Below are 19,448 nucleotides of genomic sequence, written 5' to 3'. Positions count from 1 at the left end.
AGCTGGGACTACAGGTGCGTGCCATCATTCCTGGCTTATATTTTGTGTGTTTTTTTTTTTTTTTTTAGTAGAGATGGGGTTTCACCGTGTTAGCCAGGATGGTCTTGATCTCCTGACCTCGTGATCAGCCCACCTCAGCCTCCCAAAGTGCTGGGATTACAGACGTGAGCCTCTGCGCCCGCCAGGAAATGTTATTACTTTTCTAAGTCTTTTCATAAGCAACTTCCTCTTTTCTTTTGTTCTCCATTACTTTGACCTATTTAGAAAAGTTTTAAGTTAGCCGTTCAGGTTCAGTTTAATTGTAAGGTCTAGCTCCAGCCAATGGAGACAAGACACAGTAGCAAGGAAAAGCTGCGTAAAGGATAAAAATTGCTTCCCTCCTTTATTCAGGTGTGCTCTCGCCATTGTTCCATCCGCAGGGAGCACCCTTTCTGCAGAAAGTAAAATTACCTTACTGAGAAAACTTCTTTTTTTTTTTTTTTTTGTTTTTTGTTTTTTGTTTTTGAGACGGAGTCTCGCTCTGTAGCCCAGGCTGGAGTGCAGTGGCCGGATCTCAGCTCACTGCAAGCTCCGCCTCCCGGGTTCATGCCATTCTCCGGCCTCAGCCTCCCGAGTAGCTGGGACTACAGGCGCCCGCCATCTCGCCCGGCTATTTTTTGTATTTCTTAGTAGAGACGGGGTTTCACTGTGTTCACCAGGATGGTCTCGATCTCCTGACCTCGTGATCCGCCCATCTCGGCCTCCCAAAGTGCTGGGATTACAGGCTTGAGCCACCGCGCCCGGCCGAGAAAACTTCTTTGTCTAAATGCTGATTTTTCCTTGTGGTACTGGGGAACAAGCATTCTGTTTCTGAATAAACATTTTACTTATAACATGGAGGTTGTAGTGGGCTGAGATCACACCACTGCGCTCCAGCCTGGGTGACAGAGTGAGACTCCATTTCAACAAAACAAAACCAAAAACAAAGACTGGTTCTTGGCTTCCCGTGGCAAAGGCCTTGGCCACCTCATTTTGGTCATTAACACCATACATGCAGCCACTAGTCTTTTGTTCCTCACCGAGGGGGACAGGAGTTCTGTGTGAGGAGGTGGCCCGAAGGATGGGAGGATGGATAATTGTAGCTTGGAGGTAGAGGCGTGGTGGGTTTAATCCACACTGACAACTGCCTGATGGACTTCTGGGTGGCAGAAATGGGGCCGGGAGATGCTGTTTTACCTCCATGTCACTGTCATCTCCCCTCCTACTCACCACCACCCCATCTCTGGTCTCCAGCGTCCGAGTGGTCCCTGCCTTCACATTGCTCCTACTTCATTGCACCTGCAGCTCAGACATTTCTGGGAATCTGACTAGAAAATGCAGAATCTGGACTGGGTGCCATGGCTCACGCCTGTAATCCCAGCACTTTGGGAGGCTGAGGCGGGAAGATCACTTGAGGTCAGGAGTTCGAGACCAGCTTGGCCGACATGGAGAAACTCCGTCTCTACTAAAAATACAAAAATTAGCTGGGTGTGGTGGTGGCGCGCATGTAGTCCCAGCTACTCGGGAGGCTGAGGCAGGAGAATTGCTTGAACCTGGGACACACAGGTTGCAGTGAGTCGAGATTGTACCACTGCACTCCAGCCTGGGCGACAGAGCAAGACTCCGTCTCAAAAAAAAAAAAAAAAAAAAAAAAAAAATTAAATTTTACAAAGCAGAATCTAGGTCCAGCAGCAGGCTCCAGGGTCAATGAGACTCCCCCACCAACCAGCCCTTGGTGGAGTGTGAGCAGCCTTGGCCGCTGTGTCACCATCCTGCTCAGCTCCTGGGACGCCCTGTTCCTGCCATCCACAAGCTCTTCAGCCTGTCTGCTCCGGCAGCTGCCTAAGACGCCCATCCCACTCTCCCTGCTGGTTGAAATCCTGCCCAGCCTGCAGAGCCAGAGCATATGCCATCTCTTCCTCCTCCTCTTCCCTCCTCCTAGAGATCTTGATAGGGGCAGTCCTCCTTGACGCTCTGCCAAGACATGAAGTAACTCTCCCTCCTCTGGAGTCCCACAGTACTTCCTCTGCATTTTTCTTGGGGATTCTCAGTACCTGACTCATCTATAAGCCCTGGAAGGCAGGGGTAGGCCTACAGGGTGAATAGCCCAGGGACAGCTGGTATCTCCAGGCCCCTTCATCATCATCTGAAAGAATTTAGGATATTCTAGGTTCCAGGTCCTCCCTTTAGGATGCTAGAGCTGAACTTCTGAGATGGAGCCAGAAATGGGCCTCTTTTTTTTTTTTTTTTTGAGACGGGTCTCGCTGTGTCTCCCAGGCTGGAGTGCAGTGGTGCAATCACAGCTCACAGCAACCTCGAGCTCCTGGGCTCAAGCAGTCCTCCCACCCCAGTGGGAGTATCCTGAGCACTCTCTGGGGGGTTCTTAAGGGGTAGCCCTTGGTTTATATGGAGAGGTAGTGACCACCCTCAACCAAGACACAACCTGACCTAGCTTGAGTCCCAGGTCCTGTCAGGGTTGTTGCAAGGATCCCATAAAATGGTAAATGCACCCCAAATACAGCCAGCATAGTGCTCTGCACACAGAACCACCAGGAGGAAAGAGCGCTAAAGTACCACGCTCAGAGTCCTGCTCTCTACAGCAGTGAAAACCGAAACCACCGAGTTATCCACCCTCAAGGTTATCCAGCTGTGAAAAGAATGGCAGGCACAGTGGCTCATGCCTATAATCCCAGCACTTTGGGAGGCCGAGGCGGGAGGATTGATCAAGGCCGGGAGGACCGGCCTGGGAAACAGCAAGTCCCCCCGTTCCCCTGTCCCCAATCTCTACAAAAAATGATAAAATTAGCTGGGTGTGGTGGCAGGCGCCCATAGTCCCAGCTATTGGGGAGGCTGAGGTGGGATTATCGCTTGAGCCCAGGGATTGGAGGCTGCGGTGAGCCATGATCACATGACTGCACTCCAGCCTGGGTGACAGAGACCCTGTCTCTAAAGAAAAATTTAGAGAAGTGACAAGGGCAAATACACAGTGAAAGGATGTAGGGGGGGCCGGGCGCGGTGGCTCAAGCCTGTAATCCCAGCACTTTGGGAGGCCGAGACGGGCGGATCACGAGGTCAGGAGATCGAGACCATCCTGGTTAATATGGTGAAACCCCGTCTCTACTAAAAAAGTACAAAAAACTAGCCGGGCGAGGTGGCAGGCGCCTGTAGTCCCAGCTACTCGGGAGGCTGAGGCAGGAGAATGGCGTGAACCCGGGAGGCGGAGCTTGTAGTGAGCTGAGATCCGGCCACTGCACTCCAGCCTGGGCGACAGAGCGAAACTCCGTCTCAAAAAAAAAAAAAAAAAAAAAAAAAAAAAAAAAAAAAAAAAGGATGTAGGGGGGGCAGCTCCTCTCCAAAAATGGCCACCAAAGGGTCAGGTCTCCCGCAGCCACACCCTTGTGTGGTTCCTGCCCACGTCGGTGGGGGCCTTATGACTTGCTCTAACCTAGAGAATGCAGTGCAAGCAAAGCTGGGCCAGTTCTCAGCCCAAGCCTTAGAGCCTGGCAGCTTCTGCTTTTGTCTATGGGAACCAAGTCATCAAGGAACCTGTGGACCTTGCTATAGAGGCCCCGTGAAGGAGAGGCCAGAGACCTCGGGGAACAGGCTAGCTGTCCGGGCATCTCCCAAACCCCAGCCTCGCGTGCTCCAATCCAGCCAAGCCTCCAGGCTGCAGTGGGAGCTGTGGGCACAGAACCACCCAGCTGAGCACTGACAACCCCCAGGGTCAGGAGATATGAACAGAAATAGCCTAAAAGCCACCAGACTGGAGAGGGCTGGGACTGTTCAGTAGCAGATAACCTGAAGAGCAGGCTTCCTTCTCTCAACCTATGAAATATGCAAGAGAAGACAAATATTACCAGTGGTTCCTTTCCCGCTTTATTTTTTAGCTGCTTTTTGGGTTTTACACAATGAACATGTATTACTTGTAGAAGAAAACAATGTGATCCTTTATGATAAAATCCATTTCAGCTATAGCTTTTTTGGAAAAAAAAAGCTGTTGTGGGCAGATGAACATCCAAGTACTGGGCACATCTCTAGCCCTCCCTCTTCCACTGAAGGCCATTGCCTGTTGCTAGAAAGTTCCTTCCCAGGTATGCAGCTTTCAGTTTCCACTTCAGAGGCCGCAGCGTCTGGGGAATGGACTGCCCCCAACACTAAAGGGAGTCAAATCTCTTTAATTCCCCACTCCTCAGTAAGACGAAGTCCCTTCTTTAGGCCACTGATGGAAAATCTGGAACCCCCTTTTGATGGCGGCACGGCGTCCTCAGCCTTGACAAAGCAGCTGGGGTTTGGGGTGTCCATGCACACCCCCAGCCTGGTGTCCCCACAGCTCTGGCCATCAGCTGTCTCTGCCACTGAACGTCAGGGTTCGGTCAGAAGATGAAATCCCAAGGGGGACAGAGGTCAGCAGAGGAAGCTCAAAGAGAAAGGTGCTGTTTGCTTAGCCAGAAAACGGCTGCCCGGCGTTCACCGCTGAACTATGACCCTGTGGAGGTGAACCACCCCCGAGAGGAATCAGGCCCAGGCGATGCAAGGGTGCCAACAGGAGGGACGGGAGGAGCATGTACAGGTAACCTGTGAATACTGTGTCCAATTCCACCAATTAACATTTTAGACTTTCTTGAAGCTAGTGATGAAAGCGTCACGCTTCAGTCTAAGTTAAACATCATCTAGTTCTGATTAGTAATGAAGAGGTGGCAGACACGCTATAGTCAGCTCTCACAGGGAAGAAAGCACAGCACTGACAGAAGGGACCTTGAAAAATAAAATCAAGGACGGCTTTTATTGATGTGCCCATCGAGCCACCCACAATTTGGAAGGCATGATGATGTTAATACAGTAATCATCACCAAAGCAAATTAAAATACAAAGGTTATCTGCAACAGCTTTGCAGTGACATGATGCCTTTATAAATTAAGGAAACTGGCCGCCCGTCACGGCGGCTCACTTCAGGGTCTTCACGAAATCTTCCCCCTTCTTGATGGAGGCCTTCAGCTCGGGAATGGCATCCGAGATCATCTTCTCCTCAAAAGAGGAGACTTGGCCAATGCCCAGGTTCTTCTCGATGCCCTTTTTCTGAGGGACAGAGGGAGATGGGAACATGTTAAAATGAAGTTTCCAGGAAAGTGCTTGTTACAGAAACCCCGACCTGTCACTTCATCAGCCCCGCCGAGGAGTCTGTCTACACCTGTGGGTTCTGGGTGCCTTGCTGGGGGCACCCTGCTGACAGGGTGGGTGGGACTGAGCTGCGGTCGGGAGTGTGAGGCTCAGAGTCAGAGGGTGCCAGGCAGGGGTCCCAGCACTGTCATTGCCTGGAAAAGTACCCTGGACAATGAATGACCTTCCAAATGTGTTTCCTTAGCTATAGAACAAGCACCATCTACCTCGGTGCACACGAGGACAGTGCGACAAGCACCCGGACACCAGGCACTCAATCATCAGGAACACTTCACCGTATTCTCCCCAACAGAGCCTGTTTCTGGGTTTTTGTCTCTCCCCGCAAGGTTGGTAAAGGACTGAAAACATTGTCACAGTCACCTGAATCAGGTGTCACTAAGTAGGTAAATGTCTGACATTGGCAAAAACAGATGTCTCTGCCACCGTATCACCTCCAGAAACTGAGCAGTTTGTCTGGCGACAGCCTCAGTCCTCACCTCAACTCAATCCTCTCCTACTGCCTCCCCTGGCTCGAGGGCCTATGAGAGCCGGGTGCGTCTCACCTGCAGGCCCCGCCACACCACACACCTGCACCGACACGAGGACAGAACTGCACTGTCGAGTGCCTGTCTCTCACCAAGGCCTGGGACCACAGCTGAAGGATCTTTCCACATTGGAGCATCTCTGAGAAAGGCCCTGGGGTGGCCCAAAGAGTCATGATACTTTCTGGTCACATGACGAAGGCAACCATACATCTGCCTGATTTCTGCCCACAGGTGAGAAATGGAAACTCGGCTTGAGGGCGTATGAGTGAGACCTAAGGGTTTCTGTTTGCTGAAGACTCAGGCTGTCTGGCCAGGACACACTCTGGAAGAGGAATTGGGCCTAGCAGCCCCCGCAGTCAGAACAAGACTAACAAGGAGCAACAGGGAGGTGTTCAGGCAGGGTGGGGAGGCCTCCCTGGGCTGCCTGGAGATGGAGTGTCTCATCAGTCAACATTCCTGTGGCTGCTGGGCACCCGCTGTCAAACTGCGGGGAAGGAGACCCACTTGCTGGGAGGTTCGCCCTTCACAGTCCATGATCCTCCCAGTTCTTCTTTCTCAGGTGTGCGTCCACCCTCGAAAACCCCAGCGCTTGCCAGGCAGGGACATGAGGTTACTGCACAAAGGGCTGGGGAGAGCTCCTGAGGCTTAAGCAGAGGGAACGCTCCTTCTTCCACAGTCAGAAGGACCCATGCCCGGATACGTACCCCAAGCAGCAGTGGCGTGGAGAAGTAGGTACATTCCGTTTCCTGTGACTTAACAAAGGAACATTCCACAACACCTTCCTTTCCATTCATTGCATCCACAAGGGAGAAGACGAAGCGGGCGCCCGCATACGCCATGGAGAGGGTGGCAGAGCCTAGGGGGGCACAGGCAGGTCAGCCAGGCTGGCGCCACACCGTGATGCCCAGGTGAGTCGTCCCGCCAGCCAAGAAACCTGCACACCTTCCAGCCTGACAGTCGAGAATTTCAGTCAGCACCCCTAATTTCTTTTTACTTATACATGAATGGTGTGGAATTGGCTCTGCCATCCTCAAAAATGACTCTTAACCCCACAAAGCAGGCCGAGCTGCCCTCTCACACAGGGATTTTCCACCAGGCAACTGCAAGTCAACACTGAAAAGGACCATCCGTGCCCAGGGACAAGCAGCATTTCTCCCCAACCCTGAGCTCTTGCAGGGCCTCACTGGCACCCAGCCCCGGGGCTGCCTAAGACTCTACCTGCTCCGGCTTTAGCCTTGACCACCTCCGTGCCGGCCTCCTGGATCCGCCCAGTGAGCGCCGTCAGCTGGTCCTGGGGAAAGTCCACCTTGGGGGTGCACTGCAAGCCAAGCGTGGGGTGAGTGGCTTCCAGCCCACGACTCCAGACCCACCGCCTCCCGCTCCCACTACTCCCAACCTCTCCTCTCCCTCCCATCACCAAGGCATGGGAAAGGTTTTCTGTAAAGAAGAAAAAGAAAACCTTTATAGAAAAATGACACACTACTCTGGGCACACTGCCTGTGGGGTAGCCCTGCTCCACAAGGAGCAGCAAAAAAATAATAATAAAAACATTAAAAAAACAAGACAAAGTCAAATCAACTCTGTTGGGAAGTGTGGTGAGTCCCCTACTCATTTGTTTTTTGAGGCCAGGGTCTTGCTCTGTCGCGCAGGCTTGAGTGGTGCAGTGGTACATCATAGCTCACTGCAGCCTCAACCTCCCAGGCTCAAGCAATCCTCCCGCTTCGGCCTCCCAAATGCTGGGATTACAAGTATGAGCCACTGTGTCCAGCCCTGGACTCATTTTTGAAAAAAGCACCTCGGCCGGGCGCGGTGGCTCAAGCCTGTAATCCCAGCACTTTGGGAGGCCGAGACGGGTGGATCACGAGGTCAGGAGATCGAGACCATCCTGGCTAACCCGGTGAAACCCCGTCTCTACTAAAAAATACAAAAAACTAGCCAGGCGAGGTGGCGGGCGCCTGTAGTCCCAGCTACTCGGGAGGCTGAGGCAGGAGAATGGCCTAAACCCGGGAGGCGGAACTTGCAGTGAGCTGAGAGCCGGCCACTGCACTCCAGCCTGGGCGGCAGAGCGAGACTCCGTCTCAAAAAAAAAAAAAGCAAAAAGCACCTCGCCCGCTCCGGCCTAACCAGTAACCCAGTGAGGTTCCCAACAGTGGTTCTCCTTGCGTGCTGGAGCCGGCGGGGCCCTGAGCAGCTTCCGCTCCAGGACTGACACCACCCTGCAACAGAAGGGCGGGGCTGCCTACAACAGGAGCCATTCCAAAACCCTGCGCACGGTCAGGTCTTCTCCAGTCTGCCCGGACCGCCTCAGAGCAGGGCCTGGTAAAGGGGTTCCTGACCTGGAAGCCCCTCACAAGGTCACATGCGTATACCTGAGAGATCAGGGGGATGATGGTCTTCCCGGCATGGCCACCAATGACAGGGACGTTGACTCGAGCTGGATCCAAACCCTGGTGAACAAAGTGTGAAGCTGGATGAGTTAACAAGCTCTTTCAGTATGAAACATGTCACAGCCATCCACAGCCGCAACACTGGAAAAGCCCCGAGAACTCAGGGTGGAACAGCGAGCTGGGAGGAGGCCCTGTCCAGCCCCTGCTGCACTTGGATCTCCTGCCATGGTGCCCCAAAAAGCTGAGCATGAGCGCCAGCAGGTGCCGTGAGGGCTCGCCGCCATCTGGCAAGGCCACCGCAGGTCCTTCGTTCACAGTGAGCATTTGTGCCCACTGGGGATGGGCACAGGAGGATGCTGCCCCCTGCAGAGGCCCCCCCGCCAGGCCTGGCATCCTCTTTCCCAGAGCCGGCTCCACTCCCCAGGCACAAACCCAGACTCCTCCCCACACAGAACAATCCAAATTCCTTTTTCTTCAGGCCCCACGGAGCAAAATTCAAACCCATTCCAGGGCACCCAGTGGGGAGAAGTCTGGCGCCTCAAACAGTGATCAAGACAGAAAGAACAAACTGACTCTATGGGTCCAAACACCACAGTTCGAGGCAGGCTCATTTCTTAACCTGGAGGTACCACACCCCCAAGAATCTGTGAACCAGGTTTTTGTTTTGTTTTTTTAGACAGGTTCTCTTTTTAGACAGGTTCCTTTTAGATAGGTTCTCTATCTCCCAGGCTGGAGTGTAGTGGCACAATCTTGGCTGGCTGCAACCTCTGCCTCCTGGACTCAATCATCCTCCCACCTCAGCCTCTGAAGCAGCACACATCTCCACACCCAACTTATGTTTTTTAAGTGTTTTGTAGAGATGGGGTGTTGCCATGTTGCCCAGACTGGTCCTGAACTCCCAGGCTCAAGTCATCCTCCTGTGTTGGCTTCCCAAAGTGCTGGGATTCCAGGCATGCACCACTGCACCCAGCTGAACCAAGTATTTCTTAAAACAGACAATAACCTGGTGGGAGTAATGGCAGGGAGGGAACCACCACCTGCCCCGAGGGCCATGGCCGCTCAAGAGCCCAGCCCTAGGTTGGGAAATGAGGCTGGCCTGGGAGAGGGAGGATCAGTCTCATGCACGGGCAAAGCAGGATCAGCTTCATGGAGCTGGGGACCAAAGACCTGAGAGGTTTAGCTTGGCTGTGTGTAAGCACACAGGTGTGGGCACTGTGCGGTCACCAGGGACATGGGGCTGAAGGGATACAGCCCTGCTTTCCAGAGGCCTGTCCTCGAATACAAGACTCCCAGAAATGGATGTTCCGATGGTGTGTGCTAAGACAGGGGACAGGGCAGCTCTGCAGCAAAGGGGAACGTGGCATTGGCCTGGGAGGTCCTGGAGTCATGTTGAAAGGGAATATGGCAGGTGAGAGGATGAGGGAGGAACCAGCCATCGGAAGTTTAAGGATGGATATGCATTCTTGATACGATACAGGAAATTTCCAGAAGGTCAGGCAGCCGGGGGTAATGACAGTCCACTTCACTGTTGGAGGCGGGGCCAGGGGATCTCACAAGGGCCAAGGTACCCTGTCCCCAACTCTTAACAGTAAAGCTTCAAGGCTGAGACAGGACTGCCCAACAGGACTTCCTGTGAGGACAGAGGAGCCATATGTGGCCACGGAGCATCTTAAATGTGGTTTGTGTGGAAGAGGGATACAATTTTAATGTTATTTAACCATAAATAGCCACATGTAGCTAGTGGCAGCTGTGGTGCAGGGCAGGACTAGGGCCTGGGGTATGCCCAGCCCTGAGAGCCCACGAGAATGAACTCTGTTGCCTCCAGGACGCCAGGGGCTGTGCCTCTGGAGGTGGGAGGTGGTACCCTGCCTGGTGTGTCCACTTCCAGACTGTGGCAATCCCAGGGGAACTCTGTACATACCTGTGCCCACCTGCTCACTCAAACTGTCTTTTTTTCTTTTTTTTTAAGAGACAGGGTTTTGCTCTGTCACCCAGGCTGGAGTGCAGTGGTGCAATCACAGCTCACTGCAGTCTCAAGTGGCCCTCCCACCTCAGCCTCCCAAAGTGCTGGGATGACAGGCATGAGCCACCGTGCCTGGCTTAAACTGTCTCTCGGACTCAAGTCTCTCTCCCATTCCATGGAACTCCAAGGCCTGGGGCCATGCCTTTCGAACCTCTCTGATCCCCACATCTGTAACAGAGCCCCAGCACCAGGCCCTCAGGTACGTGCTGCCGTGTCTGCACCTCTAACTCCTCAGAAGCAGATGTGCCTGGCACTCAGGAGTAAAATGGAGGCCGAGGGTGCTGCGTGTGCACTTCCCACTATGCCGTGCGCATAACCTCAAATCTGCCATCAGAACGAAAAGGGCTGAAGTTCAAGAGGAATCCTTTCTGGGGCCAAAGGAAGTGGTTCTGCAGGCTCCACAATGGAAGCGAGTCGAAAGCAGGCTGTGTAAGGCACTGAGGACTCCAGGCCCGGCACTGGCACCAAATCAAGCCGACCTCAAGCCACACCCAGCAGCTCAGTCTCAGTCCAGCAGCCCAAGGGGCCAGGCCCGGACTCTCCAGGGTAAGGTACCACAGGCAACCCAAAAAAGTCAGTGCCATGGACCAGGGCCAACAACAATTCTGATACTTTGGGACTTCCGCCACTTTCCTCAGTTCTTCATGTCTGTTAATTTTCCCACCCTTTATCTAGTGGCCAGCAGGTAAATTCACCTAGGACCAGTTTTCAGTGGGAAGGAGAAAGGGGAGGACTGGGGGAGCCCCGTCCAAGTCCAGCCACTGAGAAGCCCAGAGAAGGTTGTGAACCCACAGTGCTCTCGCCGAGAAGGAAGACAGCGAGAGCCGGGAGACAGACGCTGGCCAGAGTTGCCGCCGGTTGGGGCCAGGTGCCCGGAACCCACAGGAAACACGGGGGCTGCTTCCACCAAGAGGGCGAACTCTCAACACACTGAAAACCCCCAAGTGACATGCGACCTGGGCAGGCCCTGGTGTCTTCCATGCCCGTAAATGAGCACAGGTGGCGGGAGAAGTTCAGAAAGGTCACCTGAGCAACACTCACGCCGCCCTTACCTTCAGCTCTGCAACAAAGGTGTTGGCTCTGACGATGTCCAGGGTCGTCACGCCGAAGATCTTGCTGGGGTTGTACACTCCGTGCTTCTTGAAAACTTCTGCTGTGATGGGGATGGTGGAGTTAACCTAGGACATCCAAGAGACAGGCGTGGCTTGCCCTGGGTTCCAAGAGCAGGGCCAAGCCACAGAAGGAAAAGGGCTTTTTGTCAGACCTTCCCAAGGGTCTAACTAGTCCAAAGACGCCACATTAACCTGCCCTGTCTGATAACTGTGTACTGGCAAGCCACCCGCCACAAAGGACACGCCACACCACGTGAACAAAGAAACCCTTAACTGTAGAGGATGCTTCTTCCCTTGGTGGCCCTTCAGCTATCAGCTGAAATGTGTGATGATGCCTTCACAGGCCACCTTCCGCGCGGCCAGGACTCACAGCTGCAGGGCCACTCCTGATGGGAGGGCGGCGCACAGTGGCTGTGTGCTCCAAGGAAGCAGGTCCACTGGCAGCTTGTTCCCTCTGTGCTACGACCCTGGCCAGGTCATCCTAACTCCCCGGGACCCAGTTTTTTCTTCTGTAAGCGGGAGAAATGACGACCTCATGAAGTCGTTGTAAAGACTAAATGACTTCATGCAGGGCGAGTGCTGAACGCATCACCCGGCACACCAGAAGATGACATGACGGCAAGGTTTCTATCAGGCAATGGCTAGCTCACCAACAAAGGGAACAGCAGCTCTCTACTTGTGACCCACCACCCTGAGGAGGGCGAGCTTCTGGGGAAGGCAGGACCCTCACAGGCCAGGAGCACGAGCTCTGCATGCCTGCTGGCTTCCACACCTCTCAGTGACATCACGGTCCCTGCCCCTTCACCTCAATCGATCCTCATCCTCAGACACCAGGACCCAGGCTCTGCCGGGAAGGAGCAGTGAGGGGGCTGCTGTTAAACGAGCATAAGGCCCAGCAGGTCAAGCTGGGGAACCACGGCCGCCCTCAATGAGGGCGTGGCACTCAACGCTTCTGAGAGTAAGCAAAATCCAGTGAGTGGGGCCTGGGGGCTGTATGTGTCTACGACTGTGAGTGAAGGGATGGGGACGACAGGCCCAGGAATGGAAATCCTGAGGAGAATGCAGACAGTCCCATCTTATCCATGGTTTCACTTTCTGCTGTGTTAATTACCAGCAGTCGACTGAGGTCTGAACTTACTACATGGAAAATTTCAGAAATAAATAACTCATGGGTTTTAAACCGGCTGGGCACAGTGGCTCATGCCTGTAATCCCCACACTCTGGGAGGCCGAGGTGGGAGGATCACCTGAGGCTGGGAGTTTGAGACCAGCCTGGCCAACATGGTGAAACCCCGTCTCTACTAAAAATACAAAAATTAGCTGGGCATCGTGGCGGGCGCCTGTAATCCCAGCTACTCAGGAGGCTGAGGCAGGAGAATCGCTTGAACCCGGGAGGCAGAGGTTGCAGTGAGCCAAGGTTGCACCATTGCACTCCGACCTGGGCAACAGAGCCAAAAAAAAAAAAAAAAAAAACCAAAAACAAACCAAAAAAACTGCATGCCATCCTGAGTAGCAGGATGAACTCTGGCTCCATCCCGCCCAGGACAGGGGTCAACCCTTTGCCCAGCATACTCATGCGTCTACACCACCTGTCCCTGAGTCACTTAGGAGCCATCTTGGTTATCGGAGCAGCTGTTGAGAGATCACAATGCTTGTGTTCCAGTTGCCTTCTTTTACTTTATAATGGCCCCAAAGCGCAAGAGTACTGATGCTGGCGATTTGGAGAAATCAGAGAAGTCATTAAGTACTTCCCTTAAGCGGGAAGGCAAAGTTCCTGACTAAAAGGAAAGAAACAACTTTTATTATAGTCTCTTGTAATGATTGTTTTACCATTAGTTGTTGTTAATCTCTCACTGTGCCTAGTTTATGAATTAACTTATCATAGGTGCGTATGCCTAGGAAAACACATGGTACATACAGGGCTCAGTACTTTCCACAATTTCAGGCACCTACTGGGCTCTTGGAACATACTGCCCTGGGTAAGTAGGAGCTACTGTGTCAAAAAGGGAATCAACGGGCCACCACAATCACGGCCGAAAGGAGCCTTGAGAAAGGATTTCTCTTTAGTGAGGAAACTAAAGCAGAGAGAGATGGGATCTGCCCAAAGCTCGCGGCTGTGACAACGCTCCCAACGCTCGTTCAGTTCATGCCGGAAGGGGTCCTTAGGAAACGGACGGACGGGCCTCTGCTTAGTGCACCCGACCTTTCCATCTCAGCCCCTTCATCTGTGTACCCCTCCATCTCCCCAGCACATCAGCAGCCTCTGCTGCAAATCATGAGCCTTCCACGCACTGTCAGCGCCTAAGCGCCTGCCACAGCTGCAAGGGCCAGGCACTGCCACACTCACCGGATTGGCAATGATGCAGATCATGGCTTCTGGGCAGTGCTGAGCACAGGCAGCAGCCAGGGTGGCCACAATCGTGGCATTGGTGTTAAACAGGTCATCCCGGGTCATGCCTGGAAATGATCCAATATGAGATGTTAACAGAGAACACCACAAATTTCCAGACAGGCAGAATGTGCTGAGCGTCAGCTGTTACAGGAAATTTAGCCACTCAAGGTCCTCGTTTCAAGTCAGTCTCTCTTGCAGGGTAAACGATCCAGCACGATGAGTGCCAGAAGTGAGGTCTGTGTGGGTGGAGTGGGGGAGGACAATATCTGAGAAGGACTATAGAGGTTTAATAAGAACCCCCGAGGTAGTGTGGGGCTGAGGAGAGGGAACGGCGTCTGTGCACAGAGGCACAGGGAAATGGCAAGACGACTTTGATCCTAGGCCAACAAAGAGATGTGACCTTTACCCCACAGGCAACAGGAGCTGGTGGCATTTTCCCTATGAAAAAGCAACTGGATTAAACCCACTTTTAACAGAAAATGGGTTTAATCCCTACATCTTCAAGTGGGGAGGTACCAGACAAGGCTTTCAAACACAAACCTGGTTTTCTGGGGACTCCGGCCGGAATAACTACCACATCACAACCTTTTAGGCAGTCAGGCAGCTGTTCAGGTCCGAGGTAGCCTAGAACACACACCCCAAAAGAGAAATGTTACCGCTTCTGATTCAGAGAGGCCTGGAAAGTTCAGCCCTGGCCTTAATGCCAACTAATGCCCTCGAGAAAGGCTAGAAGCCCCACCTGTAACGTGACTTCCTTCTGTTAACAACTACTGCCCTGCGAGCTGACAATCCCTGTGGCAGGAACCCTCCCCTTCTACCCTGCTTTCCCCAACCTCTCCTTGCCCAGGCCCCAGCTAGAATGGGTCAAGCCCTCCAGGTTTCCACAAAAGCAAACTGAGCCACTGCTTGTCTTCATCCTACTCGTGAGCATTGTAAGTCACTCTTGGCCTCCAGTCAGAATGAGGAGCTGCTCGTTTTCCACCACCATCCTGATGAAAACTCCTTTTTTTTTTGAGATGGAGTCTTGCTCTGTCACCCAGGCTGGAGTGCAGTGGTACGATCTTGGCTCACTGCAACCTCCACACCTCCCGGCTTCATGTGATTCTCCTGTTTCAGCCTCCCAAGTAGCTGGGATTACAGGCGTGCACCACCACCTTTGGTTTAATTTCTGTATTTTTAGTAGAGAAGGGGTTTCACCAGGTTGGCCAGGCTGGTTTTGAACTCCTGAACTCAAGTGATCCACCCACCTTGGCCTCCCAAAGTACTGGGATTACAGGTGTGAGCCACTGTGTCAGCCCAAACTCCTTGATCAGAAGGCAATGAAGGCCAGGAAAGGAAACACCCTGTGCTGACAGACTCTAAATATTACTATTTCGTTTACTCCTATCATCTGAAGGAAAAAGTATGTTTTCAAAGATTTCAGGGAAATTTGCTAAAATATCCAAAATCTGCTTTGATCTTGACTTTTTCCTTAATGCAGGAGCCTTCTTAACCCAAATATACAGCCCAAAGGAAAATGGGCAACCCGTTCAGAGAACTCTGGAAGGTGCATTAACATAAAATTTGCCAGGCAGCCTCCCCAGTTATTTACACCAACTTAAGACTCATGTAAACGCCATCAGACACGGTATCCTCATATGCTGTCGGAGGGGAAAGAAATCAGTAGAACCTTTCTGGAAAGCAATTTGGAGCTTTATAATACGTGCTTTGAAATATTCATACCGGCTGGGCGCGGTGGCTCAAGCCTGTAATCCCAGCACTTTGGGAGGCCGAGACGGGCGGATCACGAGGTCAGGAGATCGAGACCATCCTGGCTAACATGGTGAAACCCCGTCTCTACTAAAAAATACAAAAAACTAGCCGGGTGCGGTGGCGGGCGCCTGTAGTCCCAGCTACTCGGAAGGCTGAGGCAGGAGAATGGCGTGAACCCGGGAGGCGGAGCTTGCAGTGAGCAGAGATCCGGCCACTGCACTCCAGCCTGGGCGGCAGAGCGAGACTCCGTCTCAAAAAAAAAAAAAAAAAGAAAAAAAAAGAAATATTCATACCTACTAATTCTATGTTTAGAACTCTAAGACTTAAACAAGATGTAAAGACAAAGATACGTACTGTAGCTTATATTAATATATTTATATTTACAGAAGCAAACAGGAATCAGTCAATGGTCAACAGCAGAGCTATCATAAATGATAAATTACAGCTTTAAAAAATAATTTTATCAAGAAGTTGGGCTGGGCACAGTTGCTCATGCCCGTAATTCCAGCACTTTGGGAGGCCGAGGTGGGTGGATCACTTGATGTCAGGAGTTCTAGACCAGTCTGGCCAACATAGTGAAACCCCGTCTCTACTAAAAACACAAAAAGTAGCCAGGCACGGTGGCACGCGCCTGTGGTCCCAGCTACTCGGGAGGCTGAGGTAGGAGAATCACTTGAACCCAGGATGGGGAGGTTGCAGTAAGCCAAGATTGTGCCACTGTATTCCATCTGGGAGACAGAGCAAGATACTCTGTCTCAAAAAAAAAAAGAATTTGGTGACATGCAAAAATGTTGATATATTGTGAAGTTTAAATAAACAGCATATATAAATATATATATTTATGGATGATATTATTTTTGAGACAGGGTCTCACTCTCTCACCTAGGCTGAAGTGCAGTGGTGCAATCAGGGCTCACTGTAGCCTCAACCTCCTGGGCTCAAGTAATCCTCCTACCTTAGCCTCCCAAGTAGCTGGGATGACAGGTACGCACTATCACGCCTGGCTAGTTGTACTTTTTGTCGAGATAGGGGTCTCGCCATGTTGCCTGGACTGATCTTGAACTCCTGGACTCAAGTAATCCTCCTGACTTGGCCTCCCAAAGTGCTGGGATTATAGGCATGAGCCGCTGCACTGAGTCCAGTGAATCATTTCCCGACAACATTTACTGAATATCCGACACTGCATTCCATGGACGGGCAGGTTTCCCAAAGAGGCCGTGCTTTTTGAGAAGCTGGCAAGACAACGCTGGGGTAGAGGGAAGGCAGCCCGCAGCTGGGACCACCACCTTACTGTCCCCAAATCCTCACCACAGGTTGCCGACACTTCCCTCTTCCCCATCTTCATACAACTTTTCAAATCAGAAAAAGTGGAAAATGGGATGATTAGGGTACCTCACATTTCTAAAAGACCCTGCTATTTCAATTTTTACAGACCCAAGTCCAACAGGGTGTAATCACTTGTAAAAGTTAAATTTAAAACAAACAGAGAAACCCCAGGTCTCTAAACATTTAGTTTCATCTAAGAATCTTACTGAAAACTCAGATCCTGGCCTACTGGGGACAGGAGGCAAGTCTCCAGGGTCACGCACCTTTCACAACGGCTTTGGTCTCGATGTGGCTCAGATCTGCGGCCACTCCGGGTGTGTGCGCGATATCATAGAGGGTCAGGCGGCTCACCAAGGGGCTGTTCTTCAGGAGAAGTGAAAGCGGCTGCCCGATGCCTCCAGAGGCCCCTAGCACGGCTACTTTAGCATTGTTCTAAAAAAGAGGCACAGAGAAAGGACTCTTAGGACGAAATGAGCATGAAAAGGATTCACATGGTATCCTGTAAAAATATTGCACTTGGCCTCTTTTTACTGCAGTTGCCAAAGCCAGATACAATCATTGTATTTGTATCAGTCTCATTCTGGAAGAATTCAGGACCTTCATTCCAAAGGCCCACTTTCAAATGGGGAGAATTTACGCCTGTAGAGGCTGTGATACTCAGGGCACTTCAAAACCCTCCTGAAAGATGAGGAACAAGCTGGACTCCATCAGGCAGCTGGACTGGTAATAGCAGCCTTACCTCCAACCTGCAGCTTTACAAACTATGAACACACTGAGTGCCTAGCAACAGGCCTCCCTGAGGCTGCAGGAAGATCTCTGCTGGCTCTGGAGGAGACAGGTAATGAGATGCATTAGGGGCAGAGAGAACACTGTCACAGAGGCCCCTTGTGCAAGAGGGCAGACAAGGGTGCGGCGATCAACTCCCTGCAGGGGTGGGGAATCAGGGAAGGTTCATCCAGGCAGCAAACTTGTGGCTGGAGCCTCAGGCAGGATGAGTAGCGCCTAACAAGAGGGGGAAGGGGTTATGTACATGGGGAAAGGCTCCAACCCTCCTAGGCGAGTCAGATCTGTCATCTTGGGCTCCAGTATCTCATACCGTTTCTCCAGCCTAGGTGTGTATCAGAGCCACCTGCTGAGCTAATGAAGCCCACCCAAGACTAGGCTCCTGGAAGCGGGATGGGACTTAGGCCTTGGCATTTTTGCCATTTTCCCCAGATGATTTTGATATCAAACAGTTTGAGAATCACTGTCTCATACCAGGCTAATCAGAAGAACAGGCAGCAAAGTAGCAGCTGGCCCTGGGCATTTCAGCTTGGAACAGTTAGGAAAGTGATGGGGTGAAAGTGACCCGGCCCCACATCCGGCAATCGCTCCTGTGAGCCCCGCAATTGGCAATCACTCCCGTTATTCAAAGGCACTCTTACCCTCTATGTCTCACTCAAGGTCTGACCAAAATTCCAGCCACCCCCAGGGAGCTTGTTTCTGATCTAAAATCACAAATGAGAAGCAGAGCCGATTCCTGGCAGGCAGGCAGCTGCCAGTGGGGGAAGAGGCAAACCAAGTGGCAGACACAGGAACTCCTGGCACCGTGTGTGGTCATCTGAGGTCTGACAGCATCACTGCACAATCTTCTACAGTAGCTGAGGCCAGCTAATAACAGGCTTTGGTTATCAGAAACCAAAACCAAACAAACCAAAATCCGAACCAAGACGCTTACACGGTGCGTTTCTGCTCTGGAAATTAAACTGTGGAAGCGCACACAACCCACACTTGAATTCAAACAGGTTTTTGAGTTTCAAGTTGGTGCTTTAAAGGTGAACCCCTGGCTGCCTGGAAACTTGAACCTGTCAGACCCGCTCAGAACCTGAGGTCGGGCAGCCTCATCCACTTCTGGATCTTCAACTCTCACTCCCACATCTTGTGTGAGTCTTAGGGACTCCCAAATCCCAGTTCTGCATTCCCAGCTCTGTTAGGCACTCCATGGGTTCCACAAACTCATTTGTCCATTGATCGTGCCCCCAACCTCCATCCCTGGTCCCAAATGGCACTTGTGTTCACTGAACGTAAACTTTTAGAACCCTCTTCTGCCACCTCCTTCTTGTCAGAGACATCAAATCAGGACATGAAGAACTTGGCAGCTCAACCTCCCTCCTGACCCACTCCTCCTCTTCATTCTATTCCATTATCTAACTTAGGTACTCAGCGACACCTCCGAAGCACCCTTCCCCAAAATCAAAGTTTTAATCATTTCACTCTTGTGCTCAAATATCTAGCTGGCATGGTGGTGTGCACCTGTAGTCCCAGCTACTCAGAAGGCTGAGGTGGGAGGATCACTTGAGCCCAGGAGCTGAGGCTACCATGAGCCATGCTGGTGCCATTGCACTCCAGCCTGGGCAACAGAGCAGGATTCCATCTCTTTAAAAAATATCTTCTGGGCTGGGCGCAGTGGCTCACACCTGTAATCCCAGAACTTTGGGAGGCTGAGGTGAGTGGATCACCTGAGGTCAGGAGTTCGAGACCAGCCTGGCCAACATGGCAAAACCCCATCTCTACTAAAAATACAAAAATTAGCTGGGTATGGTGGTGCGCGCCTGTAATCCCAGCTACTCAGGAGGCTGAGGCAGGAGAATTGCTTGAACCCAGGAGGCGGAGGTTGCAGTCAGTGGAGATCGCGCCACTGCACTCCAGCCTGGGCAACAGAGCAAGATTCTGCCTCAAAAAAAAAAAAAAAAAAAAA

The 19,448-nt window shown here is 52.0% G+C and overlaps 1 protein-coding gene across 5 annotated transcripts in view; it reads right to left on the bottom strand.

Annotated features, from left to right (window-relative positions):
- Window positions 1–3,871: 3,871 nt before the first annotated feature.
- Window positions 3,872–19,448, bottom strand: part of MDH2 (malate dehydrogenase 2) — a 21,069-nt gene continuing 5,492 nt past the window's right edge. The window contains exons 2-9 of one of the 5 annotated variants that reach the window (XM_025378905.1): window positions 16,975–17,143; window positions 14,174–14,257; window positions 13,589–13,698; window positions 11,183–11,308; window positions 8,090–8,167; window positions 6,939–7,038; window positions 6,421–6,576; window positions 3,872–5,094 (exon numbers count right to left, since the gene is read on the bottom strand). In XM_025378905.1, coding sequence (XP_025234690.1) covers window positions 5,045–5,094; window positions 6,421–6,576; window positions 6,939–7,038; window positions 8,090–8,167; window positions 11,183–11,308; window positions 13,589–13,698; window positions 14,174–14,257; window positions 16,975–17,143 — 873 coding nt within the window. In that variant the 3' untranslated portion in view covers window positions 3,872–5,044. Of the gene's footprint in view, window positions 5,095–5,344; window positions 6,577–6,938; window positions 7,039–8,089; window positions 8,168–11,182; window positions 11,309–13,588; window positions 13,699–14,173; window positions 14,258–16,974; window positions 17,144–19,448 lie in introns of those variants that run through there. The other 4 variants (XM_025378904.1, XM_025378906.1, XM_025378907.1 and 1 more) reach the window with 4 other exon arrangements.

The sequence above is a fragment of the Theropithecus gelada genome, chromosome 3, assembly GCF_003255815.1.
Source record: "Theropithecus gelada isolate Dixy chromosome 3, Tgel_1.0, whole genome shotgun sequence".
NCBI classification, from domain to species: Eukaryota; Metazoa; Chordata; class Mammalia; order Primates; family Cercopithecidae; genus Theropithecus; species Theropithecus gelada.
The sequence above is the reverse complement of the archived record's forward strand: the minus strand, read 5'-3'. Positions and strand labels throughout refer to the sequence as shown.